This window comes from Thunnus thynnus, chromosome 2, assembly GCF_963924715.1.
Source record: "Thunnus thynnus chromosome 2, fThuThy2.1, whole genome shotgun sequence".
NCBI classification, from domain to species: domain Eukaryota; kingdom Metazoa; phylum Chordata; class Actinopteri; order Scombriformes; family Scombridae; genus Thunnus; species Thunnus thynnus.
This window is the reverse complement of record NC_089518.1, coordinates 16,683,904-16,702,200: the sequence shown is the minus strand read 5'-3', so window position 1 is coordinate 16,702,200 and position 18,297 is coordinate 16,683,904. Positions and strand designations below refer to the sequence as shown.

Here is an 18,297-nt window from a genome sequence, read left to right as displayed (position 1 = left end):
TTTACATATCAGCTCGTCATAGGATGAAAAGCACAGGTGTCATTGATAACACCAATGACGGCTCTGACCCATTTAGGACTCTGCTATTGGATTATGGTGGCTCACTGGAGCCATTATTAACTTTATTTGCTTCACCTGTGCTTTTCCTGCTGTGACAAGTAAAAGTGTCTCTGATTAAAAGTCCTACACATCAAGCTAGAGCCAATCTAGAGTCACTTAAAGATACTGTAGGTCACAATTTAGTTGATTTAACCTTATTGGCAAAACTATACTGATGCCATGTAGCTGCACTAATTAAGGTCACAGTGACAGCAACACCTGTTCATAGTTATTCAATTGCACACAGACAACATAAAGCCGCTGTGATGGTTTGGTTTGTAGAGACAGGTGAAGGACTTGGGTACAGAACATGCTTCAGATGATGCTCTTTCTAGATGAAAAGCTTCCCGTGGTCAGAAAATGGAGACTATATTTGTCGAGAGCCACGGCTGTCTTCTGTAATTACTCTGCAGCTACACTCAAAGCCATAGTTGTGGTTAGTCAGTGCAATGAAATCCTTCTTAAAATTGCACTTGCTTTCACTAATGGCTTCGCTTTTTACCTTTCAACAATGCTGAGGCTGAATGCGTTCCTCAGGGTGACGCTGGCAGGTGTGCTCCCCTCACGTCAGGAACCGGACCGAGACGGACAATCGAGCTGCTCCGCCCGGCCTTTACCACACACCTTCAGATACAGCAGCTGCTCTCCTCTATGCTGTGGAGGGGGTACATCTGTGAAGTCACTCCAGTCATTGTTGTATGCTGTGCCTGCACTTTGCCGATACTCACTGTCTATTTGCATGACTGTCATCCATTTGGCACCATCAGCGCTGCCGCATCTGGGCAGTAATATCACATCTACTGTCTCCACCATTGTGACTTCATATGGATGCATCAAACCAGTACTGTCCACATTACAGACTCTGACGGTTTACTCCACACAGGTGCTTGGTATTGTTTGGGATCTGTCGTCGCTCCTAAACAGCCCTTGAATGTCTGATGTACTTTAACTTTGTATATAATGTACATAAAACATGAATGTATCAAATGATTTGTAAACTTTTAATATTATTCCAAAGGTGTGTGTTTTATTTTAATAAAGTATCATTATATGTCCTGAATCGCTGCACCTTCTCATCAAATGAACTCAGACACATGAAAAAGAGAAGTACTTGACACTTTATTGCATCAGTTCCACTAATAAATAGTCCCCCACTCCATCAGTAACTCTACAAATGTTGCTAGGATTCAGTGCAGTTGCCTCAAGTCAAGAAATAAGTCTGCTCATTTATGTGGGTTACAAATACCTGTAACAGCATTTCCAGTTTTCAAAGCCTTTCACGCTGAGGAAAAGCTCAATGGTGAGGTTTGGGGGGGGGAAGAAAAACTTGAAGTTAAGGCTTGATTGCAAAAGCAAGATAAATGTATTTTAACCTAAAATATGTGAAGGGCTATAAAAAAACTGAACTGAAGCAGCTCCTATTTCTTCACTACACAACTGTGTGTGCGAACATCTTCACTCTCTCCTTGGCTTTTGAAACAAAGACATTTGAATCACAGAAACACACAGCTGGCATCTGACTATCTAAATAAACATCTACAGTTTGACATACTGCCACATAACTGTGTATCTGTTCTCTTAGGCTTTGAAGCGTCTTCATGTGACACAATCTACCAGCATCAGTACCTGTTTGACTACAAAACGACAGGATGAACATATACAATATATATATGTTTTGGTTTACAACTGCCAAAGCCATTGTAAAGATTTTTGGTTTGACAGGACATTTCAAATGACAGTAACATTCACATTTCAAATCAAAGTGTAACTTCAATAATATAAAATTCATTGTCTTTTAAGAAAATAAAACAAAAGTAACAAAAGAAAAGAAACAATAGCTACAAATGGTCCCAATATTGTGATTGCAGTAGTCATCGTGGCAGGATGTGGGCTGGCAGCTGTGCAACTTCTACTTCAGTTAATTAACTTCATCCAACTTGAATTACTTCAGTTTAGTGTTTAAATGTAAACTGAAGACCGGAAAGCAGCAGTAAGGTCTTGTTGATGAGCTGTTAGGCAACAGAGGTCAACAAAAGAATCAAACTAAACTGTGCCCGAAAAGCTTTACAGTAAAAGTATGATTTAAAGAACTTAAAATAAAAGCAGAGCAAGGTAACAGAAACAAAGTCTCTTATTCTCTTTAACTGAGCCGACCAACATCAGAGTTTGAAATCCGAATGGTGTGTCACGTACATTGTGAACAAGCTCAAGACGATTTCACACAACAGTGTACTTGTGGGCTTTGGTGGAGATCGCATACTTACGATGCAGCTCCTGCAGTAATTAGTGCGTACTTAGAAGCAAATCCAACTGTGCTGCAATTACTACGAGGCGGAGACCTGTGGCTTGGAATGATTTAAGTGGAGTAAAGACACTTCAAATGATTAGCTGCCAAAGAAAAATATTCTACCTAAACTACAAATCATTGCACTAAAGGAAAAAAAAGAGCCAGTAAGGTCTTTAAAAGCTAATGTCTGCCAGTCAACAGCTCCCAGTGAGACTAATCAGCACAAATAAACATGGAGGGCTTACGCAGAGATCAATGCAGAAACTTGTTACAGATTAACAAACACAGAGAGAAATGAAAATGTATCACTGCCAACCCAGACCTTGCCAGAAGAATACAGAATAACTTCTCTAACAATAATATGACGACGATGCCAAAGGTTTCCGAGAAAATAGACAGTGAGATAGATAATATGCAACAGTGAGATACACAACTGTTGAGTAAAAGATTGCCTTAAAAAGAGCCGTGACATAGGACACATAAACAGGAAATTGTACTGTATCTGTATACAGACGCTCCCCCTTTGCTGTCTGTACGTGTCCGCCAGGCTTTCGTTAGGTGAAGAATGGTGCGGTTCACTCTACGGTCACAGACTTGGCCAGGTTTCTTGGACAGTCCACCTGTATTTAAATAAAAGAGGTCAATCACTATATGATAGACAACAGTTATACAAAACTGTCCAACTATCAGTAGTATAATTTTAACAAAATCTTAAAAACTTTTTTTTTAATATGCCTGCTGGTGATATGGCAGCTTGACAACGCTGCTCTTTTAAATCCACCAGCCAGAACGTCTCTCATCACTTGGAGGGTGGGAGTGTGCATGGAGAAGTTTAAATGTTTGTCTTTCAGTCAGGACAGCGGCGCCATTTGTCACAGTTTTGTGAATAGTCTTTGAACTTTAAAAAAAGTCATCTCTTTCTCTTGAAGTGAAGTTCTTCAAGAGTAGCATCAACAATGGCTGCAGTTACACGTTGTGCAATACTTCAGTTAAGCTGTTTACTTTGACATCATGCAAATACAAAATACAGCAAAGCCAGTCAAGTATACAAGAGGTCAGGTCAATCAATCCTGTTTTAATAGGGAATTAAGTGTAATTGTAATGTTTATAATGTTGCACAAAAAACAGGAGTATTAGGCGGTATTCAGACCAAATCGGGCAGTGTGGCGAAAATGCAAGTCCTTGAATGGGGGCAGTTTTGGCCGCTGCGGTGCTGCACCGGACTGCGGACTGGATTCATCTCAGCGACCAAAGTTAGAAAGTTTACATGCTTCGACTCAAATAAGGATACTTGTGAGTGAGTTATATACAGAATGATCTGCATGTATAAACACCGCATGTTGTTTATTTCTGGTGATGGTTCTCAATGCCTTTGCCTGCAGAGTGGTCCAGGGGTAACCTGCCAGATCATCGGTGACACTGTGCTTACACTGACTGTAAACACACTTCTCCCCTCTCTTGGACACTTTACCTTGAAACTTCAAGATTCTCCTCAAAGTTGTCAGCTTCACACAACAGTAAATGTAAAACATACAGGTGTTGTGGAAAGTTTTTAGTTGGAGTGGTCACTGCAGATGAAAATGGTGGAGCTGTTGGATGTGAGATGAAGTGAGCATACTTACATCGTAACCTCGGAGGACCGCCAGGTGGAAGGACAGCAGCTGCAGAGGGATTACGCTCAGGATGCCCTGCAGGCAATCCACACAGTGAGGCACTTTGATGGTGCGGCTGGAGCTCTTGATGGTCTCATAATCATCTTTGTCACAGATCACGATGGGGCGTCCCTGTAAGTCAAATAAAGACTTTAAATTTCAAGCACAGCATCTGTCAAAATTTGATCCTATACCTGCCCCCCCTCCCTGGATTTTAACACCTCTGAAGTCCACATCTGCTGCAGATTATTAACAGCAATGATGTCAAGCTGAGCCAACCCTCCCTTGTATTTATTGAGGTTGCGGGATCAGGCGGTTTTAACTTTGGGGGTGGGAGTGGGCGGTCAAAAAATAAACTGTGGGCCCCGGGATTTATCTAGCGCTCAGAGCTGGGCTGAGTGCTCAGTCAGTGCTTCTCCTGGTGCTCCCTGACACCTCTACCTGGTGCCGCTCCTCCTCACACACATGCACACACACTCATGAGTGCACACCACCAGCTGCTGCAACCTGCCGACAACGTGTGCATATTGCATTATGCGATACCATGTTTTATTACTACTTTTGTGCTCTTTTAGGTAACGGAGGAATTGTAAGTTTGCATCAAGTTGCATGCCATCATCATTAGGAGCACTACTCCTCATCAGTGCATTAAAAGACAGAGAAACAAAACAAAAAAAAACAACCTCAGCAAAACAAACAAGCCACAGCCAACAACACATGTTCTAAAATAATAGGTAAAATTAAAGCTGCAAGCAGCGTTGAACAGGCCCTCGCCCCTTTGCGCACGTCAGGCCACGGTGCAGTCGAAGAGCTTCTGTGATGGGCATGTAGATGTCTTCAGACCCAGGCTGTTTTCAGACAGTGCAAGAAGGAGATAAACAATCACTTCCTTTGTCCACTATCTTGCCTGCTGCTGGGGCTGCTTTGCTGTGATTTTGTGGGGGGCGCTATTCAGCCAGTTTGATTGCACTTCTATGTGGCGTATGTTTAAATGTACATTGTTACGAGTACTTGCTGGACAAAGACGTGTAACTTTAGTTTTCACTGTTATCTAACATTGCATGAAGGAGTTAAATATCATTTCCTGAGTCCACTATATGGTGCTAGAAAACACCCATTAAGTGAACATCATTTCGCTGTATATCAACTGTAGAGCACACCTTGAAAATTTCACGTGAATCAGATGATGTTTGTCATATAAGGCTGAGTTGCTCACACCTGTGTCATCAAAATTATGCAAGTTTTGAGCCCGGTCACTTGAATTTCAATTAGTAAATTGAAAAGTCTTGATGAGTTTGTGTGTAAAACAAATTAATTTCCTATATTTCATAGTCTATTTTTAGAAAAGTAAACACTTTTAACCCACATGATCTGGTCAAAGTTTGACTGAAATGTGTACTGTCACTTGGCTCTACAGTGTGAGTATTTCACTCGCATTTGCCCCTAAAAAAGGAGGTGAAGTGGAGAAATAATTTACTCACACACTGTGCGACTGCAAATTACAACCATAACACTATATGAAATGCTAGAGGGATTTAAAGGTGAAACGATGGATACAGAAAGTGGCGACGCTAATAAGGCTAACGGAGCGTTAGCTGCAGCATGACTGGAAGGAAGCACAACCAGTTAGCCTCCGCTCAGCTCTCAGCTAGCCCCGGCTCTCTGTTTTGATCCAACCGCACCACTGAGCCCTGGTTTGTTATTCAGGTTAAAGTGGGAAGAACCAGCCGGTCTGTCGGTCAGTTAAGTGAAGTGAAGCCTGCGGAAAAAACACCGGGACAATCAGGGTGAAACAGTCAACAGAAACAGAAATTCCTCGGCTGACAGGATGTACCACTCTGTTTGAAGAAACCTCTTATTCTCCTCTTTTTGGGTTATAACAGCGGTTGGCAACTAGCATATTAGGCACATCACCGCCACCCTCTGCTTCGGACTGTAGACCAAATATTAAATCCTACACATCAATCCTGTCTGTCTAATAAACTCAAAAAAAACCCACAAAAAACTGCTACTCCACCCACTTGGCGGGTGCATTAAAGTTTTAATGCTGAGCTCCTGAACTCCAGTCTTCCTAAGTTCTTCCTTCATATATTGTCTTTCTTGATCATACTTAGTACAGTCTATGCTTGCATGCATCTCCTCAGCCAGCTGGAAAAAAAATATGTGCATATATCGGTATCGGTATCAAATTAGTTCAAAAACAAGTTTGTTTTTCCTCTTTGCATGTTAGCACTCTAAAGGGATGTTATAAAATAGACTGACATTTTTAAATTATTCATTTCTCCTCCAGGAACATTCAGCATTTTGGTTTTGTGACAGCAACAGGCCATCGTATTCTGACAAAGGTTTGCATTTGATTCTTAGGGCTGTGCATACAGGTCTTACCTGTCGGGCGACGACTTGCTGCAGGGCGTTCTGACATTTGACGTAGGTGTGGTCTCTCATGATGATCATGATGACTGGCATGAGTTTATCCACCAGGGCCAGCGGACCGTGTTTCAGCTCTCCAGCTAGGATGCCTTCTGAATGCATGTACGTGATCTCCTTGATTTTCTACACGAAAGAGAAAAAAAATCCACATCTTTACAAAGATCTAAGCTCATATTGCAGTTATTATGGTTAACATTTTAAAAACATAAATTTTTAGTCCAACTCTATGACGACACCACTGCACTACTCATAAAACATACCTGAGGTTACTTTTCATTGTTTTTGATATACAGTATGTGGCTTTCCAAATCAAACTTTACTTTATTATCCAAAGGTGGAGTCAGACGTACAGTCAGAATCGTTAATGTAAAATATAACTCACTACAGAAATGAAATATTTCTGGCAGGAGTTTCTCAGAATAAAACAGGTGAAATGATTCTTGCAGTCTGGTATTACTTACTTACTAATTACTGATGGACAAAACTAGAGCAGTTTTAATAGTGCACAGTTCGAAGCAGAAAAAAAAAGTCAGACAAAGCTGTTTTCTTGAGGAAGGTTGTACTTGCTCACCAGTGCTCCTTCCAGGCAGGTAGCGTAATGGTAGCCTCTGCCCATGATCAGCACGCTCTTCTGCTGGTACAGCTCTGTTGCCAACTTCTGGATCTCATCATCCAAACTGAGGACCTCCTTAATCAGATCTAACAGACATAAGAGAAAAAAAACAGATATGATTGAAGAATTTCATACTCAGGAGCAACAGAATTTTAAAAATAATGTGCGTGGTCTTGAATAAAATACTGTGTGTGCTGTCACATGCTGGAAACTGGACTGGACAGGCTCATAATGTTGGACAAGGAGCAGCAGAGTGGACAGACATTCCTCATTAGTTTACCATTAGGGACATGCCATCATATGCTTTAAATCCAGAGAAACATGCAAAGGCCTACAGCCAACAGCTATCCCCCCCCCCTCCCTCTTTTCTCTCTCATCATTTAACTTCTTCCTCCAAGAAGATTGTTTAAAAAAAAATAATGAAACAGGCGTTTGAATGTACTCGATCTTTGTTCTGAGAGCTGACTTTCTATCTCTATACATTCTAATCTCACATGTGGGGTCTGCCTGGCCTAACCAGACATACTAGAGGACTTGATTTACCTGGAAGCACCCTCAGGCCCTGGATTATCTCACGGCGTCTGGGCTGCATGGAAATCCTGTCATCACACATCAACAGCGCAAACATGATCAGGGCTACAAACTGGCTGGTGTAGGCCTGCAGAGCGACAAAGCAGAGAAGCAGAGTATGTGTCATTAAAGTTGCTGTTAGGTTCACTGTTAGGTCAAAACAATGCAGCAAATCTAAACATCTTCTCACATATATATAGTTAGTTCTCATATTTCATCTTCCACTGATAAAGCAAACAGCTGCTAGAGCCCGATGACACATATATGAATGAAGAAATTGCAACTTAACTGCAAGTGAACATCGCTCCATCTCTTGATGTGACCTGATACTACAACTTAATACTGCGACTTGCAACTTAATACTGAAACCAAATTACAGCAGCCAGTTCCTGACTGAAGCCTTTCTTTCAGTAGAGTTTGTGTGCTTCTTGTCTGCCTGTTTTGATAACGAACTTTGTCTCCAGCTAATAATCTACACCAGATGATGAGAAAAGGAAGGAGAGGTGGGTTTTTAAACACACGCCAAGCAGCATTAAAATGCATGCAGCAGAGCTCAAACAAAACTAGTGCTCATCCTGGAAAACTTGGTGAACACACACACATCATCACATCAGTGAGCATATTCTCTGATCATTCTGGAAATATCACCCGCTCACAACCTCAGCACATCTGAGACTCGATGCCTGCCGTCATCGCTGCCCACCCTCTTTCTGCTCCTTCATCTCCGAGCATGTTTGGAGACCCTCCATGCCTATTTGGGAAATTTAATCAGTGTTTAAGCGAAGCCAAGTCATTTCACGGGACCCTCTGGACTCAGAAATGCCAGTGTTTAGGGCCAAGAAAATAGCTGTAAAACCTTTACACAGTTTTTTTCCCTTAACAGCACGCTAACCACAGTCCCTCAGAACTCTTGACAGTCCGCGCTGTCGGCTCAGATGTGGCAACATGTTCCACATAATAAACTGATGTGTTTTTCTGTGTTCATGTCACCAACTTTTCAGTGCGCAATGCAGTGCGTTTCATGCAGAACACATAACTGTTACCGTAGAAAGATGACCACCCTTACATACAGCTGAAACATGAACATGCTTCTTCTCAAACAGAAAGAGATGTAAACCAGAAAACAAACTTCCCGATGGATACTTTTATGTAAATCACAAAGGCGGTCTTCCACTGTCTGTCAGTTGACCTGCCAACAGGATTTGCCTTTAGATAGCATCAAAGTATTTTGCCTCAAACTTTGGAAAAACTGTTTCCATAAATCTCGAATATGATCATAGGAATCGGAAAGAGGTTCATTTCTCTGTTTCAGTTAAGAAAAAATATCAAATTAGCATAAAACATAGAAAATAGAGGTCTAGCAGTCATTTAGCAGATGGGTGCAATACATGTTCTCCAGTGATTTGATGACCTAGGTTGAGCAGCATTTGGTTGCGCTGGGTGTGTGGCCCAGCCAGCCAAGCAGTAAATGATGGCGTCTCCGAGGCGTGCTTTGGGGCTTTGGAGCAGCACAAAAGCCCCAGAGCCAAGCCCAAGGGCTGGGCCAGGGAGAGACCTGCTCCACTCTCTTGGTCTGTGCTCGCTAACTTAACTGAGGCTCCACTACTTCAGGCCCAAACTGGCAAATCCTTTTGGTTTAGAGAGGTTGGAGGGGGGTTGAGTGAAGAGAGGCAGAAAACCACTGATCCTGACTTTACATGAGTTGAGATGAGAATATCAGGCTTCTTCACCTCCCCGTGGGATCAGAGTAGAGAAAAAAAAAAAGTCAGCTTCCAAGAGGCGGGACCAGACACACAATGGAGTTTTCATCTGGGTTTCATTCAGTGTCAGTGGGCGTTGGGTTCATTTATGAGATGATGTAACAAATTGGTGTACAGTTGCTTCACGCTCAGAATCTAAGTGTCAGTTTACCCAAAATATAAAAAGCTTAAGTTCTTTCTTTAAGTGCTAACTGTTTACTGCTGCGGATGAAAATGTTGCAGTTCCCCTGCACAAATTCTTGTGTCAAAACAAAGACGGACCCATTGTTTTTCTCAGCTGAAAAAATAGTGAGTATCCATTAGCTCCTGTGCTGTATATATGAATCTCCTTCACTTGAGTCGTCACCAAATATTCCGTCTTTTCCATGAGTACTGGCACGCGTCCTTTTTGTGAAGAGTTAGACCATTGGCAGGTGTGCTTTCAATAAAACTCATAATTTATGGCAAAAGAGTTGTTGAATATTTTGATTGTATTTTTTAGTGGCTTTAACCTGGACATCCATTCCAGCTTTTGATATTGGTATGAATTTATTATCTTTAACCAAGCTGCTACACAGTCCAAAACAAAATTTCCCCAAGATGCTAAAATCTGTAACCGCAAGTTAAAAATGCAACCACTCCATTCATCTGTATGACTAATATGACCAGACCAGCAAAGGCATTTAAGAGTGGGACTAAAGTAATCCCACTAGAGGACAAATTTTTCTCCCCCACCGCAGAAACTGTTCTGTTAGATGATGAAAAACAAGTGTATTGTTTCGGTCACTGAGGGACAGTAGTGTGTAATAAATGTGTTTTAAGGTAAAAACATTAAGGGTTGTAACATACGTACTGAAGGTCATCAAAGAGCTGAGAGAGTAAACCCAAGCTACGGCTATCACGGCTCACCTTGGTGCTGGCTACTCCGATTTCTGGCCCGGCGTTGATGTGAACTCCGCAGTCAGTTTCCCTGGAGATGGAGCTGCCCACTGTGTTGGTGACACCCACAGTCAGAGCCCCTCTCTCCTTGCAGTAGCGCAGGGCCATTAGGCTGTCAGCAGTCTCCCCTGAAAGATTGACAATAATGGAAAAAATAACAGTTTATGCAATGTAACACTTCTGACAATATAATTATGCTGATTTATGAGTTTGTTATGAAATAGCTTTTGCACTATACAACACCCTGAAACAGCTTTACAGAAAAACCACAAGGTGGACCACAGAGATATTACACGCATTAACACACACAAAAAGAATCCTTATTCGCTAGGCTACAACAGAGCAGTTTGGGAATAGAAAACTCAACAGCACAGCAGAAGTTTTACTCAACAGTTTGATAAAACTCAAGCATAGGATAAGGAAAACATAAATCAGGAAGAACCAGAGTGGCTCCCTGGGATGGAAAGTGGGGACAAATCGGGAATGCGCACTAGATCAAGTCCAGATGGCACCGGTCTCCCCACCTGACTGGCTGATAAAGAAGCAGACGTCGTCTCGGAAGACGGGTGTGTTCCTGTCCAGGAAGTCGCTGGCCAGCTCCACCATGACAGGCAACTCGGTTAGTTCCTCCAGGACCTGGCGGGTCTGGGAAAGTAACAGAGCACTGCTCAGCATCATTCTGTTAAAACAAACTAGATGAACTGAGAGCTGAGTGAATGCAGCACACAAACCTCGCACCTGTGTCTACAATATAGACATCACATTTCCAACTACTCTGATGGATTCAATGTGGAAGTCAAAGCAGACATGTTTCCATGATGTTGGTTTTTTTTTTTTTGTGTTTGGTTGGTAGCTACTCACCGCTACCCCAGCGTGGTAGCTGGTGCCACAGGCAATAAGGATAAGTCTCCGACACCTCTGGATCTCTTTGATGTGGTCCTTCAGTCCACCGAGTGTCACTGAAAACCAAACCGAACAACCAATCCATCATCATCATTTTCCACCTTGTTAAAAAACGGCAAAAAAGGGCCCATGAGAATGCTGAGAAAGAATTTCAGTCACTCGCAAGGCTTTTCTTTATGTGTTGTGTTTTTACATGTATGCAACTCTGTTATATTAATGCATACAAGAGAAAAAAGGAAGGAAGTAAACTCTTTAAGACTATTTGATTATTGTTATGACATGCAGTGGTATGCAAGCAATAAAAATAGTCAATGTTCTTATGTGCTTTTCCTTTTCAAATCCTGTGTTTGAGCAAAATGCATGAAAAGAAAAAGACAAGAGCAACAAGAGCAACTGTTTGCACTTTTAGAGGTTATTTAAATCTTGGCAATCCAAGAGTTATGATAGTGTAAAACCTAAATATAATAAATGGTGACAGAGTGGGAAAATAGTGCATTTATAATGTGTGTTAATGCATCAACACTCCACTGAGACACTGATCGGACACTTCTCTCACCTGTGTTGTCATCAAAGTTGACTCTTCCTCTCATGGTGTTGACAACAGACTCCGGCTGCTCAAAGATCTCCTTCTGCATGAAGGAGCTGTAGTTGCCTGCAATGGGAGGATCAGAAATAAGGGGAACATTTCCAACACTTGTAAAAAAAAAGAAAAAAAAAAAGGTAAATGCCTCTTAAAAACACTGATGGACTTTTTACAAAGTGTCGGATGAGGGAATCTGAAAAGGGTCATGTTGACACACATTAATGACACACAGTCCAAGAGCAATCTTTACAATGTTTTACTGATAAGCAAGCCTTCCTGGGAATGCAGGGAGTTGCTCCTACATCTTTTTTTTATTGCTTTATTAACATAGTCAGACACACAGAGTAAGCCACCTCTTTAATTAAGGAAAACAAACATATGAGACATCAGGGAGATAGGGTTTTTCCATCAATAACAAACTGTGACAGTGAAATATGCGGGCGCTTTTCGGCCTGCCTCTGACAGCAATCTGGGTCATGCGAATTAGGTTATTCAGCAGAATGGCTCCAAAATCTGAGACAGAGGAGAGAGGCTGAGTAATGACAGGACCACAAAGGAATGTCGAGTCCAGCCAACATCAGCTTACCTCTGCTCTCTGCTGGACAACTGAGGAAGAGCCAGTGAGGGAGAGGGAAATAGAAAATCCACACTTACAAGAGCAGTGCTGAAGTTATAGGGACAGTAACACACTACGATTTTAAATCAGGTGCTTCAAGGGTATTTGTGGGTGTTTCAAAGCCCTTTTATAAACAGTCTGCCAAATGTAAAACAAGAATCCTAAACATATAGCCAAAGCAAACATTTTTTTTAATTTAACCAATACATTTTAGTCCCTAAAATCGAGGGTTTATGTGTAAAATGTCAACAGTTCCTACACCGTTTGTCCTCAGTCTCAAATGAAAGCTGTAATGTATACACTTCATATTCACTGTTTCAGTTTAACTGCACTGTATCTTAACTAGAGGGAGGCTGGGGGGGGATGGGTGTAAAGTGAAGCATCCTGGATTTCAGGAGTCACTTTGATGACTTCCCTGGGGGTGTGAGTGATGAAGCAGCGTTGTAACTACCTGGATGATGTCTAGCAAGGCCTCAAGGCTGAAAGTTAAAAGCCACTTCAGCTATATAACTACTGTTTTAGTACCACTTGTGCAGTAATAACAGGGTTCTGGACAAATTATAGGGCAGTGGTACTTGGGATTTATTTGCAAATACAGCCAGAGGCAATATATGGTGGGAAAAGAAAATTAACAGAACAAAGTCTGACCCTCTACTTACCCTTCATGATCTGCTGCAGCTCCATCTGCAGAGTCTGGATGGCGCGGGCTGGGTAGTCTCCGGCCCTCCGTCTTATCCTGTGAATGGACAGCCTGCCTTCCATCACGGCCGCCACATCGTCGTCTTCCAGGAAGATCACCCGGTTTGTGTGCTCGATCACTGCGCTGCCGTGACGAAAGTGACAGACCAAAAAACTACATTAGTCTTGTGATTTACACTCTAAAGCTGAGACATATAGAAACCGGGGAGAATGTTTCATGGTGGCTTGAAGTTGAAAAGGTGGCTGCAAAAGACACAGCTGTGTGGTTACCTTGCATCAGAGGCAAAGTAGTACTCCACAGCTTTCTCATCCACAGGGAACAGGCAGGTATCCTGGTCTGTCCTGGGTAGAGCGCTGCAGCTCTTCTTCTCTTTACCGGCTGAGAAATTTAAAAAAGAAAAAAGAAACTGGGTCTCAGTCCTGCTGATCCAATCACATGCTGGCAAATTGGACCAAAAAGAGAAATGTAAACTTACAGGAGCGGTAGAGCACAGGAATATGATCTGTGGATAGCTTGTGATCACTTCGCACTCCAATCAGCAGAGGACTTCCCCTCCTACACAAAAGGAAATATCATTTATGTTGCACCAAATCGTAACCAATATAGGAATCTCTACATGCAGCAGGGTATGAATGAAAAACATCAGCTAATAAAATTGTTAAAACTACAAACAGATAGTGTAAGAAAAATGCCAAGAATAAGTTGTAATTGTATTTAAAATGATGTTATTAACTTTGAGTGATTTATTTTAAGACTTTTTACAAGTCGACAATACCTGGATCTACAATAAATAACAGTTTGACAGCATCAGCGGCAGTGTACCTTGTGCCAACTGCCTCCCCGGGGTAATGGACACTCTTGAAGACCAGGGCAAAAGCTCCTTCCTGTCAGATGAAAGAACAAACACATCAGAGAGGCTCTTCTATCTGCCGATCATTTCAGGGGCAGTAGTGCATGCGAGCAAGCCCTTACAAGCTGCTGGGTCACCCGTTCCACCAGTGTGGCGAAACTGATGTCGTCACTCTCCCGGTTATCGTACATGTACTTCACAAGTTTGGCGATCGTCTCTGTGTCGGTCTCTGACTCAAACTCGTAGCCTTTGCTCTCCTGTGGAGACGGAATGAGAGAGTAAATTCTTGAGTATGACATGTATGAGGATAATGAAATGACAGATTAAAAAAAAAAACGTCTGCTCACCAGGAATTTCCTCAGGTCTTTGTAGTTGGTAATAATTCCATTGTGAATAACAATGAACTCTGCAAACCAGACAAATATATCATGAAGCTCGAGACATCAAAAGCTTTTAAGGTTACCAAAGGGCATTATTTTATAAGCAAACTATTATATTACAAAAACTCATGTATAAAACACATGTATAGTTACAGGATATCACTGAAAGGAAATGCTTTAGCAATATCAATAATGATTAGATTCTTACAGATTAGAAAAAATGCTCCAAACAGGAAATGACTACAACAGTGACAACGGAGAGGTGTATCTAGGTCATCAAATACTGAGAAAAGTAAAAACCTCAAGCTGTGTGTAGCGAGTTAGCTTTAAAGAGACTTTCTGTCATCAACACGACTGACCATTTGTCTTGTCAGATCTATGTGGGTGACTGTTAACTGGGCTTGGCACACCATGGGTGGCCCAGCGGGTGTGAGCAATGCCGAGGTGAACATCGAACTCCACATCCAGGTCCATATTCTCCTGTTCTACAAACAAGCACAGCACACAGAATATTCAGTATCCTGACTGTGTCACAGATTACAGATGAGAAATCAAGAATTCATATGTTAATGCTCACTGTTGATCTCCTCGTCAAGAGCCTTCACTTTTCCACGTTGCTTGATCAGTTGGATAGACTTGGCGTTAGACTCCCATTCCTTGCCGTTACCGCCATCAATTCCTACACCTAATGAAAGCAAACAAATCAGACACTGCATGAAAATTAAGTACCAACAGGTTATAAAATGCATGTTTCAGATTCCCTTCACTGATGCCGCTCCCTTTCCGAAATCCTCCGTTATGCTGGTTTCATCATTTTGCAAATCATGTCCTGTTTCTCTGTCCACACAAGTCTCATTTTGGAGCAGAACTCCAACATAAGAAGCTGCTACACTCACTTCATGCATGCAAAAATCCTTCAGAGCTGAGCAAAATGCAAATGGACTTAACTTACAGTAAATTAGCTCCATTAGTTGTGTGGTGAGTGTAACCCAGCGACATGATAATGGCTGTTCAATAATTCACAGAAAACATCAGTCTTGTTTTGTATTCTTAGCTCATGAGAACATAAAAAAACAGACAATTTTTATGCTGCACTAACGTTATCTTGGCCAGACCTAAATATTACCAGTTACTCTGTGGCGATATCAGACTAACTGTCCTGTGAGGAGATAGTAAAGGGAAGGGGCCTGATAAACAAGCCAGTGCATGTTGGTGATATTAGCCTTTTCCGTCTCTCTAACCGGCAGAGTCGTAGCCTCTGTACTCCAGACGTCGCAGGCCTTTGAGGAGGATCTCAAGGATCTCACGGCGAGTCCTCGGCACATGGTAGTTGAGATAGGCAAAGATTCCTGGGGAGCAGAAGAAAATGTCAAGATTCAGTGCTTTATTTTTTTTTTTGTAAAGAATTTCAGCCCAGCATCCATGTGACTGTGTTAGTTAGCTGATAATTCAGCACTGTTTTGCTGTTGACTCTCATGTGGATCCCTGTAGATGTAAGGAAGGAAATACAATGACTAGGGTTGGGTGATATGACTAAAACCAAGCCTATATTACAATATTTATTTTTCCAATCATGAAATGGAAAATGTCGGCAAAGTTGCATATTACATAATCAGTACTCCAGTATTATTCATTACACCAGCACAACTCTCCACATGTAAAACAAAAACCCTATTTGTTCAGTTTTTAAATTAATTTTTTTACAGAATTTTATACAAATATGATAAAATCATAATGTCATGATATGATTTCACCAAAAGTCAGTTTACAGAATTTCTGACCAGCCCCTAATAACAACAACAGTGGATGCCAAGCATTACTTAGTGATGTCAGCCTCTACTATATGTGTCATGTCAAAAAACCAAATGGGAGTATTACATGAGAACCAGTCTTACAGGAAAGGTTACTGCACTGGAAAAACAGCAAGACCTGCTTAGAAACAATGGATTTTATCTATAGTCTCTGTGTTTCGCAAGCTGATATCTCCTGCCTTGGGAAAGGGAGGGGAAGGAAGAAATCTCAACTAATAGTTTTTGGTTTTGGTACAAGATGCTATGACTGCACATGGCATCAATAGTCTGCCAATAATCTGTTTATCATTTAAGGTGTTTGCAGTGTACAAATCTGACTGAGATTTCTTCGTGTACGATAACAAAACCGACTCAAAAACTAATACGCTACAATCACAGGCCCACAGTAATCATCTTATTGACAAATCCCAACAATACTCATCAGTTCTTACATATTTGGCATCTACAGCATGTCCCAACAACTAACTCACACTGACAGGAGCATTACCTTAAAGGGCCAATTGGGAAGCATGAAATGCAGCCCTGTTAGACAGCTAAGCACTGACAGATAGATGCAAATGTGGAGCCAGAGGGCTGCCCGGTTCAACAGAGCATTCATTCAGCACAGCAGTTGATGGAGGGAGGCAGAGAAGGGCAAATCGCCAAGGGAAAGTGCTGCAGCAAGGGGGCAACATCACAACACCCCCCTTTGTTTGAGGGAAAGGTTTAAGAGTCAAAATTGACCTAAAATTGCTGTGACAGCAGATAGAAAAGCATCTGTTTTGGTGTCCTAAAAATACCAACTAGTCTATCTGGTGCCCTCAGAGATTGTAGTGACAGTGATAGGAGACAGAGAGGCATCACTTATCAGTCAGGAGACACAGTGTGAGACAGTGATAGATCCTAGTGAAGCATCTCAACTACATTTCTCTGGTAATACATCAGTCATCATTTTCCGTGTTCTCCCCTCCTCCCCAGTAATCTCAGCGTGACAGCACTGGTATGACTGTATCCAACCAATGCATCACCTCTGTTCACGCTTCCATTACCTTAAGCACATAAACTATGTTAACGGCAACATGAGCTCACAAACACATTTAGATCAACAAACCACAGTGACAAAGATTCAGTGGAAAGTTACGCGATGGGCGTAACGTTAATATCGTTAGCTGTCTGGCGTTAGCAGAAAGACAGCAATTCATTTATTCAAGCTTGCTTTCAGATGTCGACTTGCCGCTTGACACTCTTGATCTCTCAACACAAAGCCAAGCATATACAGTAAAAGAGAACCATCGCTTGGTTCATAAGTTACTTAGCAAGCTAACAGCATCAGTAGCACCATCTCATGTTCGCTAACTCAGGTTAGCCACCCCTAGCTAATTTCAACTGACTTGCGCTTTCACTCTGACATTAACGATGATGTTAGTGGTTCATATTTAATTTATTCGCTGTTCTGATAGGTAAAGAATAATATGCCATTTACACTTAATCGTATAAACGTAGAATGAATTGAACACTTACCACACATGTCTGCAGTTTGGCTGCCAGTTAATGCCTGTCAGCTAAGGTTCGCCCCCTTCTGAGTCCACTGAATCAGAGCCAACCGCCTTCTTCCATGGCGCCCTCTCATTGGTCGATCCGCCCTGCCAATCAAGTTGCATCTACCGAGTCCTGACGTGGCATCAGGATGCAGATCCGCGAAAAGGGCAGTCAGATCCTGCTGCCATCCAGCAGCGCACGTAAAACCAACACCACGGCACAATAACAGACCTGTGCTCTCTGCCAACTGCAGATGAATACAGAATATGGTAAAACAATTAATTATTGGCCAGATTTGTTCATTTATTATATTCTAATATACTGTCAAATGGCAGAAACTTTAGGCTGTTTGGATTTGATGTGTCCTGTGTATGCACAAACATCCTCCTTCCTGCAGGGAACATTAGTCATTATGATGTGTTTCTCAAACATAGAGATACAGATAACTAATACCTCTTTATTTTCTTTATATTGTGTTCTATGTTACTGATACTGATATATGTTACTGATATTGTGGCACAGAGTTTCACTGTGAATGAAAAGTGCGGTACAAATCCAATGTATTATTATTAAATACCCTATAGAATACAATAGTTGCCAAATCCTT

The 18,297-nt window shown here is 41.7% G+C and overlaps 1 protein-coding gene across 1 annotated transcript; it reads right to left on the bottom strand.

Annotated features, from left to right (window-relative positions):
* Nucleotides 1-1,198: 1,198 nt before the first annotated feature.
* On the bottom strand, nucleotides 1,199-17,780 carry LOC137194622 (glutamine--fructose-6-phosphate aminotransferase [isomerizing] 1). The gene is made up of 19 exons (XM_067606705.1): nucleotides 17,673-17,780; nucleotides 15,603-15,710; nucleotides 14,939-15,046; nucleotides 14,721-14,846; nucleotides 14,329-14,387; nucleotides 14,104-14,238; nucleotides 13,954-14,015; nucleotides 13,607-13,686; nucleotides 13,401-13,509; nucleotides 13,091-13,254; nucleotides 11,789-11,884; nucleotides 11,191-11,288; nucleotides 10,854-10,974; nucleotides 10,300-10,457; nucleotides 7,625-7,739; nucleotides 7,040-7,167; nucleotides 6,424-6,591; nucleotides 4,009-4,170; nucleotides 1,199-3,006 (listed from the first exon to the last, which is right to left on the bottom strand). Exons 1-19 carry the CDS (start codon nucleotides 17,677-17,679, stop codon nucleotides 2,962-2,964), a joined length of 2,049 nt encoding a protein of 682 aa, XP_067462806.1. The 5' UTR covers nucleotides 17,680-17,780; the 3' UTR covers nucleotides 1,199-2,961.
* Between the last annotated feature and the right edge of the window lie 517 nt (nucleotides 17,781-18,297).